Source organism: Rhinoraja longicauda, chromosome 22, assembly GCF_053455715.1.
Source record: "Rhinoraja longicauda isolate Sanriku21f chromosome 22, sRhiLon1.1, whole genome shotgun sequence".
Classification (NCBI taxonomy): domain Eukaryota; kingdom Metazoa; phylum Chordata; class Chondrichthyes; order Rajiformes; family Arhynchobatidae; genus Rhinoraja; species Rhinoraja longicauda.
Window position 1 is genome coordinate 27,552,536 of NC_135974.1, and position 15,932 is coordinate 27,568,467.

At 39.3% G+C, this 15,932-nt stretch overlaps 1 protein-coding gene across 1 annotated transcript in view; it reads left to right on the plus strand.

Annotated features, from left to right (window-relative positions):
- The window catches only part of dpm1 (dolichyl-phosphate mannosyltransferase subunit 1, catalytic), a 54,555-nt gene extending 38,837 nt beyond the window's left edge, over positions 1 to 15,718 (plus strand). Inside the window, exons 6-9 of the mRNA XM_078418997.1 lie at positions 3,853 to 3,948; positions 7,903 to 7,971; positions 8,882 to 8,996; positions 14,552 to 15,718. Coding sequence (XP_078275123.1) covers positions 3,853 to 3,948; positions 7,903 to 7,971; positions 8,882 to 8,996; positions 14,552 to 14,656 — 385 coding nt within the window. The 3' untranslated portion in view covers positions 14,657 to 15,718. The remainder of the gene's footprint in view (positions 1 to 3,852; positions 3,949 to 7,902; positions 7,972 to 8,881; positions 8,997 to 14,551) is intronic.
- The last annotated feature ends 214 nt before the right edge of the window (positions 15,719 to 15,932 follow it).

Below are 15,932 nucleotides of genomic sequence, written 5' to 3' on the forward strand. Positions count from 1 at the left end.
ATAGTCCCCCCTATTTCAGGACACCATAATGTTTTGGATACATGGCTTCATGGCTTCATGGGTGTTTGTAATTCATCCGGTGTGTTTAATTGCCTCCTTAATGCAGGTTTTAGAGAGCTCTCAGCACCTAGTCTTTCCTCCAGTCTTTCCATCACCTTTGGAAACTTTATTGCTGTTTATCAACATGAGGAACAAAGTTGTGCCAATGAAAGTCAAAGAAGCCATTATAAGACTGAGAAACAAGAATAAAACTGTTAGAGACATCAGCCAAACCTTAGGCTTACCAAAATCAACTGTTTGGAACATCATTAAGAAGAAAGAGAGCACTGGTGAGCTTACTAATCGCCAAGGGACTGGCAGGCCAAGGAAGACTTCCACAGCTGATGACAGAAGAATTCTCTCTATAATAAAGAAAAATCCCCAAACACCTGTCTGACAGATCAGAAATACTCTTCAGGAGTCAGGTGTGGATTTGTCAATGACCACTGTCTGCAGAAGATTTCATGAACAGAAATCCAGAGGCTACACTGCAAGATGCAAACCACTGGTTAGCCGCAAAAATAGGATGGCCAGTTAACAGTTTGCCAAGAATTATTTAAAATAGCAACCACAGTTCTGGAAAAAGGTCTTGTGGACAGATGAGACTAAGATTAACTTATATCAGAGTGATGGTTCAGAGCAAAGTATATGGAGAGAAGGAACTGCCCAAGATCCAAAACATACCACCTCATCTGTGAAACACGGTGGTGGGGATGTTATGGTCTGGGCATGTATGGCTTTGAAGGTACTGGCTCACTTATCTTAATTGATGACACAACTGCTATGGTAATAGCATAATGAATTCTGAAGTGTACAGACACATCCTATCTGCTCAAATTCAAACAAATGCCTCAAAACTCATTGGCCGGCGGTTCATTCTACAGCAAGTCAATAATCCCAAACATACTGCTAAGGCAACAAAGGAGTTTTTCAAAGCAAAAAAATGGTAAATTCTTGAGTGGCCTTTAATCACCCAATCTGAACCCAATTGAGCATGCCTTTTACATGCTGAAGAGAAAACGGAAGAGGACTAGTCCCCAAAACAAGCATAAGCTAAAGATGGCTGCAATGCAGGCCTGGCAGTGCATCACCAGATAAGAAAGCCAGCAACTGGAGATGTCCATGAATCGCAGACCTCAAGCAGTCATTGTATGCAAAGGATATGCAACAAAATACTAAACATGACTACTTTTATTTACATGACATTGCTGTGTCCCAAACATTATGGTGCCCTGAAATGGGGGGGACTATGTATAAACACTGCTGTAATTCTTACATGGTGAAACCAAATTGTATAAAAATGGCCTTTATTAAAATCTGACAATGTGCACTTTAACCACATGTGATTTTTTTCTATTACAAATCTCAAATTGTGGAGTACAGAGGCAAATAAATAAATGATGGGTCTTTGTCCCAATCATTATGGAGGGCACTGTAGAGTGATACAGCATGAAATCAGCGCAACTCGCTCTGCTGACCAGGTTTAATGAAATAGTCTCATTTGCCTGTTTGACCCATTTCCCACTGAACCTTTTCGATTCATGTACCCGTTTAAATACTTTTAATCATCACCATTGCACCCTTCCTCTGGCAGCTCGTTCCACTGCACCCTGCATGAAGAAATTGTCCCTCATGTTAAACCTATGCCTTCTAGTTCTGGACTCCTCTATGCTGGGATAAAAACTATGACCAATTCCTCTATTTGTGCCTCTAATTATGTATAACTCTTTAAGGTCACCCCTCAGCCCCAATGCCCCAGGGAAAAAAGCCTCTATCCAGCCTCTCCTTATAACCTAAGCTCTCATATCCTAACAACATCCTTGTGAGTCTTTTCTGTATGGTTTCCAGCTTAGTGCATCAAATGTTACCACTCAGCACCTCAATGAAGCCTTCAATCTATCCATACTCAATCTTGGTCATGATTGGAAACCTATCTGTGTAATTGAGAGAACTGCACAAATCTAAATAACAGCAAATATTTCAGATGAATCACCAGAATAGATGAAATCTTTAATCACTTAGGGCTGACATTTTTTTAACCACACTGCCCTGACAAATGTAAAGATAAATTCTTCTGAAGCCATGGATCAATGGCATGGTGGACCATCTGCAGCTGATTTAACCAACAGTAGATATGTCTGTAAAATGGTACATTATCATTATCGAGTTAAATATTTGAAACTCTTCAACTCTTACATGCTTCAATGTATTAGTACTAAATTCAGGAAAGAACTGCTTTTATGTTATACGAATAAATTGTCCCAAGCATCCCAATTCTCCAACTTATCTACACATTCGGGGCAATTCCAAGTGTCCAATTAACACAGTTTTGGGATGTGGGAGGAAACCAGAGTACTTGGAGAAAACCTACATAGTCATAGGGTGTTTGTCCACATTGACAGCACTGGAGGTCTGGATTGAACTAAGGTTGTTGGTGCTGTGAGCGGGGGCTCACATATAGGAAAAAATCCCCAAATCGTGTTTTTTGATGGATTTGGATTTGCTTTCCAACATATTTTCTGTGGATGTTATCTTAATTGATTCTCCTTGATTATTAAATTATCTCTTATGGATGGTTTGGTATATGCTTATACTTTTTTTATCATGTCATAACTTAACTAACTGGAAAAGGGTGTAGTCATATTCTTTTCAAATTTGAAAATATGGTTTATTTTAGCGTCATAGTGCTGTACAGCATAGAAACAAGCGGTTGGCATTGATGGCACTGCCCTGAGCTGGTTCGTTTCCTACCTCAAAGATAGGAGTTTCGCCATCAACATAGGCAGTTATTCCTCTTCTCCAGCTGGCCTCTCCTGCGGAGTTCCACAAGGCTCCATCCTAGGCCCCATTCTCTTTTCTCTATACATGCTCCCCCTTGGCCAAATCATTCAAAGGCACGGCATTTCTTTCCACTGCTATGCCGATGACACACAGCTTTACCTCCCCCTGAAACCCAACAACCGGTCAAATTTAAACAGCCTCTTACACTGCCTTGAGGACATAAAATGTTGAATGGCACAGAACTTACATTAACTTCCTCCAATTAAACGAGAGCAAGTCTGAGGTCATCCTATTCGGTCCCCCCGACTCCATCAAATCGATAACAGGCAGTCTTGGACACATCTAACTCCAGGTCCCTCAGGTCGGCCGACTTGGGGCTACTCACTATCCCGCGGTCTAGGCTTAAGCTCAGGAGTGACCGTGCTTTTGCGGTTGCAGCTCCTAGACTGTGGAACAGCATCCCTCTCCCCATCAGAACTGCCCCCTCCATCGACTCCTTTAAGTCCAGGCTCAAAACCTATTTCTACTCCCTAGCGTTTGAGGCCCATTGAGGAGGCGCTGTGAACTGTTTTGTATGTGCTGTTATGTTTGTGTGCTACTGTATGTTTCATTTTTTCCTTAGTACCTAAACAGATGTACAGCACTTTGGTCAACGTGGGTTGTTTTTAAATGTGCTATACAAATAAAATGGACTTGACAAAGCCTTCGGCCCAACTCATCCATACTGACCCAGGTTGCAAGGTTTCTTCTACTTATAGTGCAAAATCCTCACTAAATGATATTCTTCATCTTCAATGTTATCATCATACTCTAAAAATACATTTTAAATTAATATTTTGTTATTCAAATTTTTATTTACTTTAGTATAATTTCAAAATATATCTTTGGTGGAAGTGAGGTTATAGGTTTTAAAAACTTTGAAACTTAAGGACACTAATGTAATTTTCATAGAATGATTTTGTAACAAGTTTTCTGTTTCAGAACCTCGATTAATTTAGGTTTAATCATGGATTTGTTATATAAATATTACAGAGAACAGAAGGAAGGAAATTATGATGTAGTGTCTGGCACACGCTACAGAGGAAATGGAGGCGTATACGGCTGGGATTTGAGAAGAAAACTTATGAGGTATAATAAGTAATGTGTAATAAAAACTTTGCATTCCCACCTAATAGATTAACTGCAACATCAGTAAAATACCATTCTAATTTAGAAGATCACTCGCCTAATTGGGTTTTATTAATATTTTCATTCAAACTGTTTCATCACACAAAACATAGTTTTAGTTCTGTTTTTGATCAACCTCAACCACCCAGAACCGCAAGTGACGTAGTGAATGGAGAACTTGTGGTTGAATTGTATAGTATATGTATGTGAATAGTGTAATTCTAAATAGGTATGGAAGAATGCTGTTGTATATTTTTCTGAGTGCTTAAAGTAATTTATTTTCTAAAGTCTTGTTAGGCTTATCACACACTGGAAGATAATCCCTCCAATGCATTCATGATCATGAATACCAAAATGTTAGTTGTCTTGGATAGGTTTTACAAATGATTATAACACAGAAACGTGCCATTTGGTGCAAAAGACTCCATGTGAGCTTCCTTCCCACTGACTTCTTATAACCCAATTAGCATAATTTCTATTCTCTATTAATTGTGTTTTTCTGGCTTCCTTTTATCCACAATTCTTCTGCTCACTGTGTTCTAAGGGGGCGTTTGGCATTTTGTCAAATGTCTAGTTCATGAAGCTGCTCCAGAAATTCTATTAGATTTATTAATGGCCACCTTATGAGAGTGGAAACTTCAAGTGTCTATACTCTCAACTTCTTATCTCTTCCAACAAGACACCTTTCAACCATATCTTCAAGTGGAATGACCCCTAGACTGTTTTGCCATTCTTGTTAACTATGACCTCTCAGTTCTGATCGTATAATTTTAGAGGTGTTATTTTTGCACCTTTTCCAGCGCTTCCAGGTACTTATCCAGATATGAAGACCAGGACCGTCATGGTGAAGGACAAATGCTGTCTTTGGTTACCCTCTCATTTATTTCATACTGCCATTTTGACACTGTTTTAATTTGAACCAAACTGTCCCCAGCAACTCAGTATCTTTGTTAACTGTAGCTGAGCTAGCAATCCTATATTCTATCCATTTCAAAAACATCTACTGCCATCTCTGCAATATTAACCATCTGTTGCTGCTTCAACTAATCTGCTTTTGAAACAATAATGCATTATCTACTTGCATTGTTTGTAGGCCAGTCTCTCATTTTCAGATGGAGAAAAGAAACTGCAGATGCTGGAATCTAGAGCAGCATCTCCAGAACTTAGCGAGTCAGGCATCATCTTTGGAGGGAAATGGACAGTGTTTTGGGTCGGACCCTTCATCTGGATTGAAAGATGAGAGGAGATATAGCCCATGTAAAGAAGTGAAGGAAAGGGATGGGCAAGAAAATGATGGGTGGCTCCAGATGTGAAGGTGTTTTTGGTGCATGGAGTCAGGTGGAGGAGGAAAGGATGGAAATAGCAAGGGAGGCTACTCCCATCTGCCCACCCGAACAACCTTATTTGGTCCCAGGCTTCACCTTCCTTTCCTATCGTATTCCATCATCTGCAACCCTTTGTTGCCGCCAGCTCTCACTTTGCAGCCGCTGGTGCTGTTTGCACCCTTCCGTTCCACATGTACCAATCAATCCCTCCTCATTTGGAACCACCTATCATTTGCCAGCTCTAGCCGTACCCCTCCAACTCGCATCTTTATGCTGGCTATCTCCCTTCTATTCTTTCAGATCAGATTAAAGGTCCCAAACCTGAAACACCAATTGTCCCTTTCCCTCCAGCAGATTGTTAATTGCACTTATTTGCAGGTCCTTATGAATTTGTGTTATTTTAAAACATGGTGCCTGTATCTAGTTCTTATCATATGTCATTCCTGTAATTCCTAAACTCCATTGTCTTCTGGTGGGCTTACAGCTGTATTTAAAAAAAAATCTCATTCTCTTATTCCTACCCTTCTGTCGATTTGTCCTACTACTGCATTGCATGGAAAACCAAATCCTATCTGTCATTCCATTTACCCCAAAATAATATTCAAGAGAAACTAATATGAATAACTAAAAAAGAGAATGTGGATGTCAGTGTTGTTGTTCAAGGTTATGAACATAAGAAATGGGACCATGAGTAGGCCAACTAGCCGCGTCGTTCAGCTCTGCCATTCATTAAGATCATCGCTAATCTGGTCATGATCTGAGCTCCTCCTTTCCCCTCTGCTCGCAATAATCTTTGACTTGCTCGTGGATCAAAATCTCAGCATGGGATTTTAATATGGCTTCAGCTTCGGATATATTTACTGTTTCAACCTGCAAAACTCTGAACTACAGATTTACAATGAGTTATGACCCATGGAGAACAAATGTCTCTTCATCTCTGTTCAAATTATCTGTCTCTTATTTTGAAACTGCCTGCCTAAGTTTAGATACCCCTGCGAGGAATAACAACATTTTGTTAGTTAAGCTCCCTCAGAATCATATATGTTTTAGTAAGTAACTTTTCATTCTTTAACCAGTGAATATAGACCCAATCTGTTCAAACATTCCTGAGAAGTCAATTCTTTCATCCCCGGAATCAATTTAATTAACTGTCCCTGAATTGACCCAACGTAAGAATATTTATTCTTCAGTAGAGACCAAAATCGTATGCAAAAGCCCCCATACATGGTCTTATCAATTCCATGCACAGTTATAAGACTTCTCTTCCTTATATTCGACCTGCTTTGCCTTGATGACCAATATCCCATTATCATTCCTAACTGCTTTCTTTACCTGCAGGCTAACATTCTATGTTTTGTGTCGAGGACCTACTTGTTCTTTCTATTTTTAGTTTAGGGTAGAGATACAGCAATGAAACAGGCCCTTCGGCCCACCAAGTCCGCGCCGACCAGCGATCCCCACACACTAACACTATCCTATACACACTAGGGACAATTTTACTAAGCCAATTAGCCTATAAACCTGTATGTCTTTGGAGTGTGGGAGGAAACCAGAGCTCCTGGAGAAAACCTATGCAGGTCACGGGGAGAACGTACAAACTCTGTACAGGCAGCACCCGTAGACAGGATCGAACCCAGGTTTCTGGCGCTGTAAGGCAGCAACTCTACCGCTGTGCCACCCCATGTTGGGCTCTCGCATTTTTAAAGAGATATTTATGAAAACTTCCCTTCTTATTATTTGTGAAATTGGCCACCACTATTCACAACTAGATATGGTTTGTTGGCAGTGGGATTCTTTGGCGCAATTTACAGTTTGCAATTTCCACTGTTTAGCATGTATGTGTTGCTGCTTTACCAAGTTGGCACAGAAACTCTGTAATGGACAGATGCTTCTGCAAAGGTAGTTTTAATGAGGAGGTCAAGCAAGCACATTCCTCTTTCTTGATTGTCCCATCCCCAGATCATCTGCCCTTGCAGATGGTTGTGGAGAAGTCTGGGCATTGGAAGAATAGTACGATTATGGTTTGGGTTTAGGTTTATTATTGTCACGTGTATCGAGGTACTGTGAGAAGCTTTTGTTTTGCATGCTATCTAATCAGATCAGACAATAATATACATATGTACAAGTCCACCATCAAATCTTCGGCAACCAATGGTCTGGCGCCTCCTTTAATCTGGACTAAATCACGAGAGCACACTTGAATTCCCCCTCTGAAGTCACCCCGAAATGTGGTGCCTGGGCTGGGTGAGGCGGCCGATCTCGACCTCATCGGGACTTCCACAGCATTTGGCGGGTTGAATTTGCCCCCCCCCCATTTGGGAAGTTATCACATTTTTTTTAAATCACACAAGATCACATATTTTCAAAATGTTTAAAATATAACTTACCTGTTGTTCAATTTAAGAGGATTTATTTTCTCTTTTTTTGCCGTCAAGAAAGTGTTAATGATGATGTTTACATGCTTATATATAAATGAGATTAATTTATCTATCTTAATAAGTGTGAAATTTTAAAAAAAAACATGGTTCTAAATTCTCTAAAGGGATTAATGAAATAATTTCACTTTTAAATGTTTTTTTTTGCAATATAGCCGTGGAGCAAATTTTATCACTCAGGTGTTGTTGAGACCAGGTGCTTCAGACTTGACAGGTAGCTTCAGGTAAGAATGTGGTTTAATATCTTCCGCTTTACTACATTTTGTGTGGTGTAGTTGTTTAACTTCAGGGCATGTTGAAGATTATTTATAATTACCGAATCACCGGCAAAGTGCAATTTTATTGTAATAAACTCATTTTTTTGCATTGTGCCCTCTTGTATGGGTATAGTGGTGAAAAAGAAAACAATAAAATTATGGGAAATGTAGTCCCAAAGATATTTTTTTTAACGTGGTGATTTCAAAGAATGGTCAGTTGACATATATGTAAAACTTATTTGTACATGGCCAGCGGCTATTAATATAGGTAGACTGGCTTGCCAGGAGATCAACATTTGTTTTACCGTGCTACAATTATGATCCATTAACTGGCAATTCACTTGAAGCTTTTGATTTTGCACTATTGCCAGACAATGATATTTTACGGTTTTTGAAGTGGAGCAAACAATTTGACTTTTTTTTTCTCCACTTCCCCTTCTAAAACATTTTTTGGAATAGTTGGTTCATTTGAAAACATTGAAGCATTGTAGCTGATCCTAATCCTCTTCCAATATCACATGAGCTCTGACCACTGCTGGAAATCAACAGGCCATAGGAAAGGAATCGGAGAAAATAAACCTGGCTTATTTCGCCTGTGTTTTTATTTCAAGCGCTCGCCTGCCTCAGAATAAAATGCAGATCAAAATATTGAGCTTTCTATCCGGCATGGCTCAATGCAACATCATTAAATTTGCCCATTTAGGTAATACATTTATTTCCAGAGGTGATATATACTACGGCATAGCTCTTTTATACTTGCTGAGATGGTATTTCCTGTTTTAGATTAGAAATCAGAAGAAACATGTGATTGTCTTTTTCTTCTTCAGGTATTGTTTTTTACGTTTGAGTACATTCTAAAAGCATTTTCTTTTCACAGACTATACAGAAAAGATGTGCTGCAGAAACTGGTTGAAAAGTGTGTATCCAAAGGCTATGTCTTTCAAATGGAGATGATCGTTAGGGCTCGACAGCTGAATTACAGTATTGGGGAGGTATGAAAGGATTACTTTAAAATAATTATAAAAAATAATTGAAAATCTGCAGTTGTTGCAGAATTTACTTTTGGTTAGTGCTTCATGATTTAGAATTAATGTTTTGATTTATGACTGTTGCACATGCTTCAAAAACCAAAATAGTTGGTTTGCAGCACCATCGTAGACAAGAATGTTTCCCTTTCCCCCAGGAATAATTAAATTGTAAGATGACTATAGAGCACTCGTGTTTAAGCTTGGTGGGAGGTGAGATAAATCAACTTTAGAGGGATTTTTTAAGAAAAGTAATTTCAGATGCAGTCCTGTGAAATAAAATTTGTCTTGCATTTCTATAATAAGATGAGGTTCAGGTAGGTGTTATTTAATTGAAGTATTTTAAATGATAAAAGGAGTTAACTGGGTTAAATTAGAAATATTACTTCCTCTGGTATAACCTTAACTTAAAATTAGTTTTGGTATGATGGAGTCAAAGTAGAAAGCACTTATCGTATAGATTGGACTGATGAAACTTTGGAATATATTCTGAAAAAAGATATGGATGGTCAATAAAAAATTTTAAGGCTGCAATCTCAAAAAGTTTTATCGTGTACATATATTAAGAGATACAGAGCATAATTGAGTAAATAGGCACCAACTGAAGTATGGAGTTTCCCCAGGAGCTAAATGGCTTACTTGTCCTCCAGTTTATTCAGTCCAGTTTAACAAGTTGTGAATAATTGTGAAAAAAATGTCGATGTCCTTATTCAAAAAATATTTTTATTTCCTATGGGAATGATTCAGGAGACATTATGTGTAAAGCACTGGTACAATAGACAATAGGTGCAGGAGGTGGCCATTTGGCCCTTCGAGCCATTCAATGTGATCATGGCTGATCATTCTCAATCAGTACCCCGTTCCTGCCTTCTCCCCATACCCCCTGACTCCGCTATCCTTAAGAGCTCTATCTAGCTCTCTCTTGAATTCATTCAGAGAATTGGCCTCCACTGCCTTCTGAGGCAGAGAATTCCACAGATTCACAACTCTCTGACTGAAAAAGTTTTTCCTCATCTCCGTTCTAAATGGCCTACCCCTTATTCTTAAACAGTGGCCCCTTGTTCTGGACTCCCCCAACATTGGGAACATGTTTCCTGCCTCTAACGTGTCTAACCCCTTAAGAATCTTATACGTTTCGATAATATCCCCTCTCATCCTACTAAATTCCAGTGTTCATACAGTATGAGGTGTGGAATTTGAGGTGATTTTATTAGCATGGATTGAGGATTCGTTAATGGGCAGGGGGAGAAAAAGTAAGAATAAGCAGACAAATTTTGAAATGGCAGCCTGCAATTAATGTCACATAGGAAATAAAGTGCTGAGACCTCTATTTTCAACTATTTTCAGTTTTAGATGTGTATAATAAATGGAACCCAGTTGACAATACAAAAGCAAACTGTGGGGAGAATGAAAAGAGTTAGTAAACTAATAAAGACAGGTTAGGCATCTGGATAAGAATGCGGCAAATGGAATACATTGGGAAGATATATCAACTTAAAATGTTCAGGAAAAATAGAAAAACATCATAATTTTAAAAGGTGACAATTCTGGAAATTGTTGTTTGTCAGAATGATGTGGGTGGTCATGTTACACAAAGCACAAAGTTAACAAGTATAGAAAGAATTTAAGAAATTATGTGCTACTTTTATCGTAAAAGAATTGGAATATTTATGTAAGGCAGTCTTACTGTGATTAAATGGTGTCTTATGAAGGCACAGCTGTATTACTAATCACTTGTGTAGTTTTGATTTCTTTGCCCAAAGAGAAATGCCCTTATTTTCGATGAGGTGTAACATTTATTCACACAACTAATTTTCTGGATTCAGTCAGATGTAGAAAGAGGAGAGATTTAGTGCACCAGGCCTTTTTCTTTCTTTGAGCTAAAAAGAATGAGAGATGATCTCAATTAAATTAGATTATCTGCCAAAACGCTTGTCAGATTTGATCCAGGGTGTATGTTGGCCTTGGTGATGGAGCCAAAAGCCAAAGGCTTGCCCATTAGAACAGTGATAAAGAGAAATGTTTCTTTAGTGTAATTGATTGAAATTCTCCATCCCAGATGGCTATGTATTTGATTTTGATGACTATTTTCAAGATAGGAACAAGTAGAGTTCTTGAAGTTAAGGGAATCTGGGGATACATGATGATTGAATTAAGAGTGAAGATCCGCCAACATCTTATTAAATGGAAAAGCAGTTTTGAAGTGTCAAATGTCCTACTGTTCCTTTTTTCCATATTCTTGTATCCTAATTAAAAATCCATGACTAATTTAGAGAGAGAACTTTCTATGATGACTCGTGTGACACTTGACGTCTTACAATCATGAAAATAATTAATTCACAACTGAATAAAAAACATAAGAATCTAAGAAGCACAGGCAAGATAGGCTCTCTGGCCTCTGAAACTTTATCCTCTATTCACAATGATTACGGTTAATTCTAAAATGTATCCACATTCCTGTTCTATACCCATGGCTCTTTATTCATTTTGTGTCCAGAAATAGGAGTCTCAGCTTCAACTGAAACAAGCAAGCATTTATAGTTCAATATCGACAAGGATATGATAATTAGAGTCATGGAATGATACAGTTTGGAAACAAGCCCTATGGCCCAACTTCCCACACCGGCCAACATGTCCCAGCTATACTAGTCTCACCTGCCTGCGCTTGGTCCATATCCCTGCAAACCTGTCTTATCCATGTGCCTGTTATCTGGTGAATTCTGGTGAAGAAATTTCTCCTTAGTTCTAACCTGAGATACTCTAAGATTGTGATCTCTGTTCCTAAGGTCTTCAACTTAAGGAGGCAGCCTCTCAGTATCTATCCTCTTTATAATTCCCCATTTTTTCTTACCACAACCCCCTACCCCCCACAATTTGTTGAATATAACAGTATATAACAGTATAACAGAGCTTTATTTGTCGTTCGGTACCGAAGTACCGAACGAAACTACATAGCAGTCATAGAAAAAAAAAAGAACACAAGACACATAACCCCAACACAAACGTCCATCACAGTGACTCCAAACACCCCCTCACTGTGATGGAGGCAACAAAACTTCCCCTCTCTTCCCCACGCCCACAGACAGACAGCTCGTCCCCGACCGACCCGCACAGTCCCCGCACCGGGCGCTGAAACGTCTCGCGGCCGAACCGGGCGATGAAAGGCCCGCGACCAAGCCTTGCGCAGCTAAGTCCCGCAGCCGAGCCGCACCAGCGGTGAAAAGTCCCGCAGCCGAGCCGCACCGGGCGGTGTTAAGTCCCGCAGCCGAGCCGCACCGGGCGGTGTTAAGTCCCGCAGCCGAGTTGCACCGGGCGGTGTTAAGCCCCGCAGCCGAGCTGCACCGGGCGATGTTAAGCCCCGCAGCCGAGCTGCACCGGGCGATGTAAAGTAAAGTCCCGCAGCCGAGTTGCACCGGGCGGTGTTAAGCCCCGCAGCCGAGCTGCACCGGGCGGTGTTAAGCCCCGCAGCCGAGCTGCACCGGGCGATGTAAAGTAAAGTCCCGCAGCCGAGTTGCACCAGGCGGTGTTAAGCCCCGCAGCCGAGCTGCACCGGACGATGCAAGTCCAGCGGCCGAGCCGCACCGGGGGATGTTAGGCCCCACAGCCGAGCCGCACCCCGTGCCGTGAGGAAGAGAAAAGTTCCCCACACCCACCCACCCACACCCACCCCCCACACACCACCACCCCCTCCCACACATACACAACCAAAAAAATATATATAAAAATCATCCCAACACCGACACTCAACAAAAAAAAGACGGACAGACTGCTAGTCAGCCGCTGCCGTTAGGCGCCGCCACTGGGTTGTATATATATCATTCAACACCAGACAGTTTTCCTAGTATTTCACCCTGGAGGCCATGACTTATAATTCCATCTGAAGAAGGGTCTTGACCCGAAACGTCACCCATTCCTCTATCCAGAGATGCAGCCTGTCCCGCTGAGTTACTCCAACATTTTGTGTTTATGGTGTAAACCAGCATCTGCAGTTCCTTCTTACAATGTTTGTTTGAAAATTATTTGACTATATGGGATGTCATCTCTGCAATTGATCCTGCCATGACTTTGCACACACACACATCAAACTCATGTTTGTTCATTGTATATTAAAATTTGTAGGTTTATTACATCTTCAGTCATTGTGATTTCATTGAGAATCATTTAATATAAATCAACAATAAAAATGTTGGCTACTTTGTCCTTTCTCAAAAAGACAAAGCCAAATCAAAATTATTTTGGTGCTCCAAGTAAAGTTCAGATCTTGCATCAACTAATATTTGAGCCCAAGATCTTTCTGGCCTCTTATGGCCTAGATACGTACTTTATAAACCTAGTGTGGTATTAGGAAGACATTTCCTTTATCTTCAAACCTTACTTCACCTTGATTCCAAAGACGTTGTGTTTAGTTTAATGTAGAGATACAACATGGGAACAGCCCCTTCGGCGCACTGAGTCCACATCAACCACCTGTTCACACTAGTCCTACGTTATCCCACTTTCTCATTCTCTCCCTGTACCCTAGGGGCAAATTACAGAGGCTAATTAACCTACAATAATTTATTCATTTATTTTAAATCTGTTTATGCTGATATTTTCAGTTCTTCAATGGAGTATATCATATCATATATATACAGCCGGAAACAGGCCTTTTCGGCCCACCAAGTCCGTGCCGCCCAGTGATCCCCGTACATTAACACTATCCTACACCCACTAGGGACAATTTTTACATTTACCCAGCCAATTAACCTACATACCTGTACGTCTTTGGAGTGTGGGAGGAAACCGAAGATCTTGGAGAAAACCCACGCAGGTCACGGGGAGAACGTACAAACTCCTTACAGTGCAGCACCCGTAGTCAGGATCGAACCTGAGTCTCCGGCGCTGCATTCGCTGTAAAGCAGCAACTCTACCGCTGCGCTACCGTGCCGCCCATATAGATTTAATAAAAAGTATATAGTTGGAATATGTGATTGGAAGTGTGCTTTTGATAATTTTGAAACAAAGTTACTTGGAAAGGACCACATAGGCTGTGTTTTTGACAGCATGCATATTTTATTTGATATGTTCCAAATATGCATCTGCATTTAACAACATTAAAGAAGGAATCTGGAAATACCTTTAAATTAATATCTTGCATCATGACAACAGGTTTACTGTTCCTCTCATTTGAGTAAGAATTAGTTTTATTGAAACAGACTGGGACAGAAAATGCAGCCATTCCTATTTCTATATTACTCAGTGAATAACATTACAAATGATAAATTGACAACTAAAGCAGTGTGGGTAAAATAAATTGCTCAAAATTATGTTATCAAAGACCCAGATACATTAAAAATGTATTTCCATTAGTAAAATGGAGGTGTGTAAAATTTATAGATAACGTAATGCTAGTCCATTTCTTATTGGTGAAGGCATTCATATAAATAGAACATATGTCGGTTAATTCATGATAGTTTCCTTTGCTCGTTAATGCTCATGTTTACATTGAACTAATACATTCCTCCCCCTCCTAATTGTTGCAGGTGCCTATAACATTTGTGGACCGCATGTATGGTGAATCGAAGTTGGGAGGAAATGAAATTGTTTCGTTTTTGAAAGGACTGCTGTATCTCTTTGTTACCACATGATCAAAGCTAAGAATTGCCACTGAAATTTTACATATCCAAAATTTCATAAGAGAAGATTTATATTGTTTTTCTGCTGCACAACCTCATTGTAAATTCCAATGTGTGTACAAAACTGTAGCACACCGCAGCGAGTGAACAAATGTATTATAATGTGAAATAATTCATTCCAATCTTTGAGTAGGACTGTCGTTAAATATTAATTTTGTTTGTTCCATTTTGATGCTTATAGTCCTGCTGCCGTAAATCATATTGCTGAAATGTTTTGTATGTTTTATAACTAATTAAGAATAGAGTCATGGTCTTATTTTGACATCGCTAATACGGTTTGCTGTTACAAATGTTTATCTTTTAGTTCCCAATTAAATTAGAAGCATTTAGCTTATGGTGATACCTGATAAACACACTCTTCATATCAAATAAGATTTAGTCAGACTTTCTTTTAATCGATACTTGTCATTACTATGTTGTTTTGTTCTGAAAATTTGCACATACAAATTCTAACATGATTAGCAAATTATTCTTACATTCTGAAAATCAATATAATAATACAGGACATTCTGAGAGTTCTAAGAGTTTCTATCTAAATTAATTTTCAAGTATTACATTTTTAATTTTGGTCAGAAATTTCAATTTTGGCTGTTCATCATTTGCTTACAAGCTTACAATTATTCACTTTAATTATGTGTACTATCTTTACTAGAGGAATATATCCATCAATTGTCACAGATAAATTAAAATGTAATAATATCTATGTAAGTATTCACGCAAATACAATTTATTTTATACCGTGGGAACCTGTTGGGATAGATCTATTTGTTTCACTTTCGTGTCCATTGCCTTAGTAATTCTATCTGCTTGAATTTTGTATCTCTCTAGATCCTAGTGTAATTCGGAGAATTTGCTCTGAAGGCTATCTCAATGGCGCAATAAAATTGGTAGAAGTATGGTGTGTTTTTGATTTGTTACTTCAGCCAGTAAATGATGAAGTTCTAAGACTTGGCACATTCACTAACCAGGCCATTACCAAACTCTTGCAGTGATGGGAATAATACATGTAAACCAGCATTCCTTCGTTCTATGGTATCGCATTTAACAAACTTGTCTAAAATTGGGCAAAAACAAACGACAGCCAGCACCTGTGAAGGAAAATGGACAGAAAATGTTTTGGGTTGGGACCCTTCTTCAGACTGAAGAAGATTCCTGACCTGAAATGCCATCTATCATTTTCCCAACATAAATGCCATATGGCCTGTTGAGTTCTTCCAATAGTTTTTTT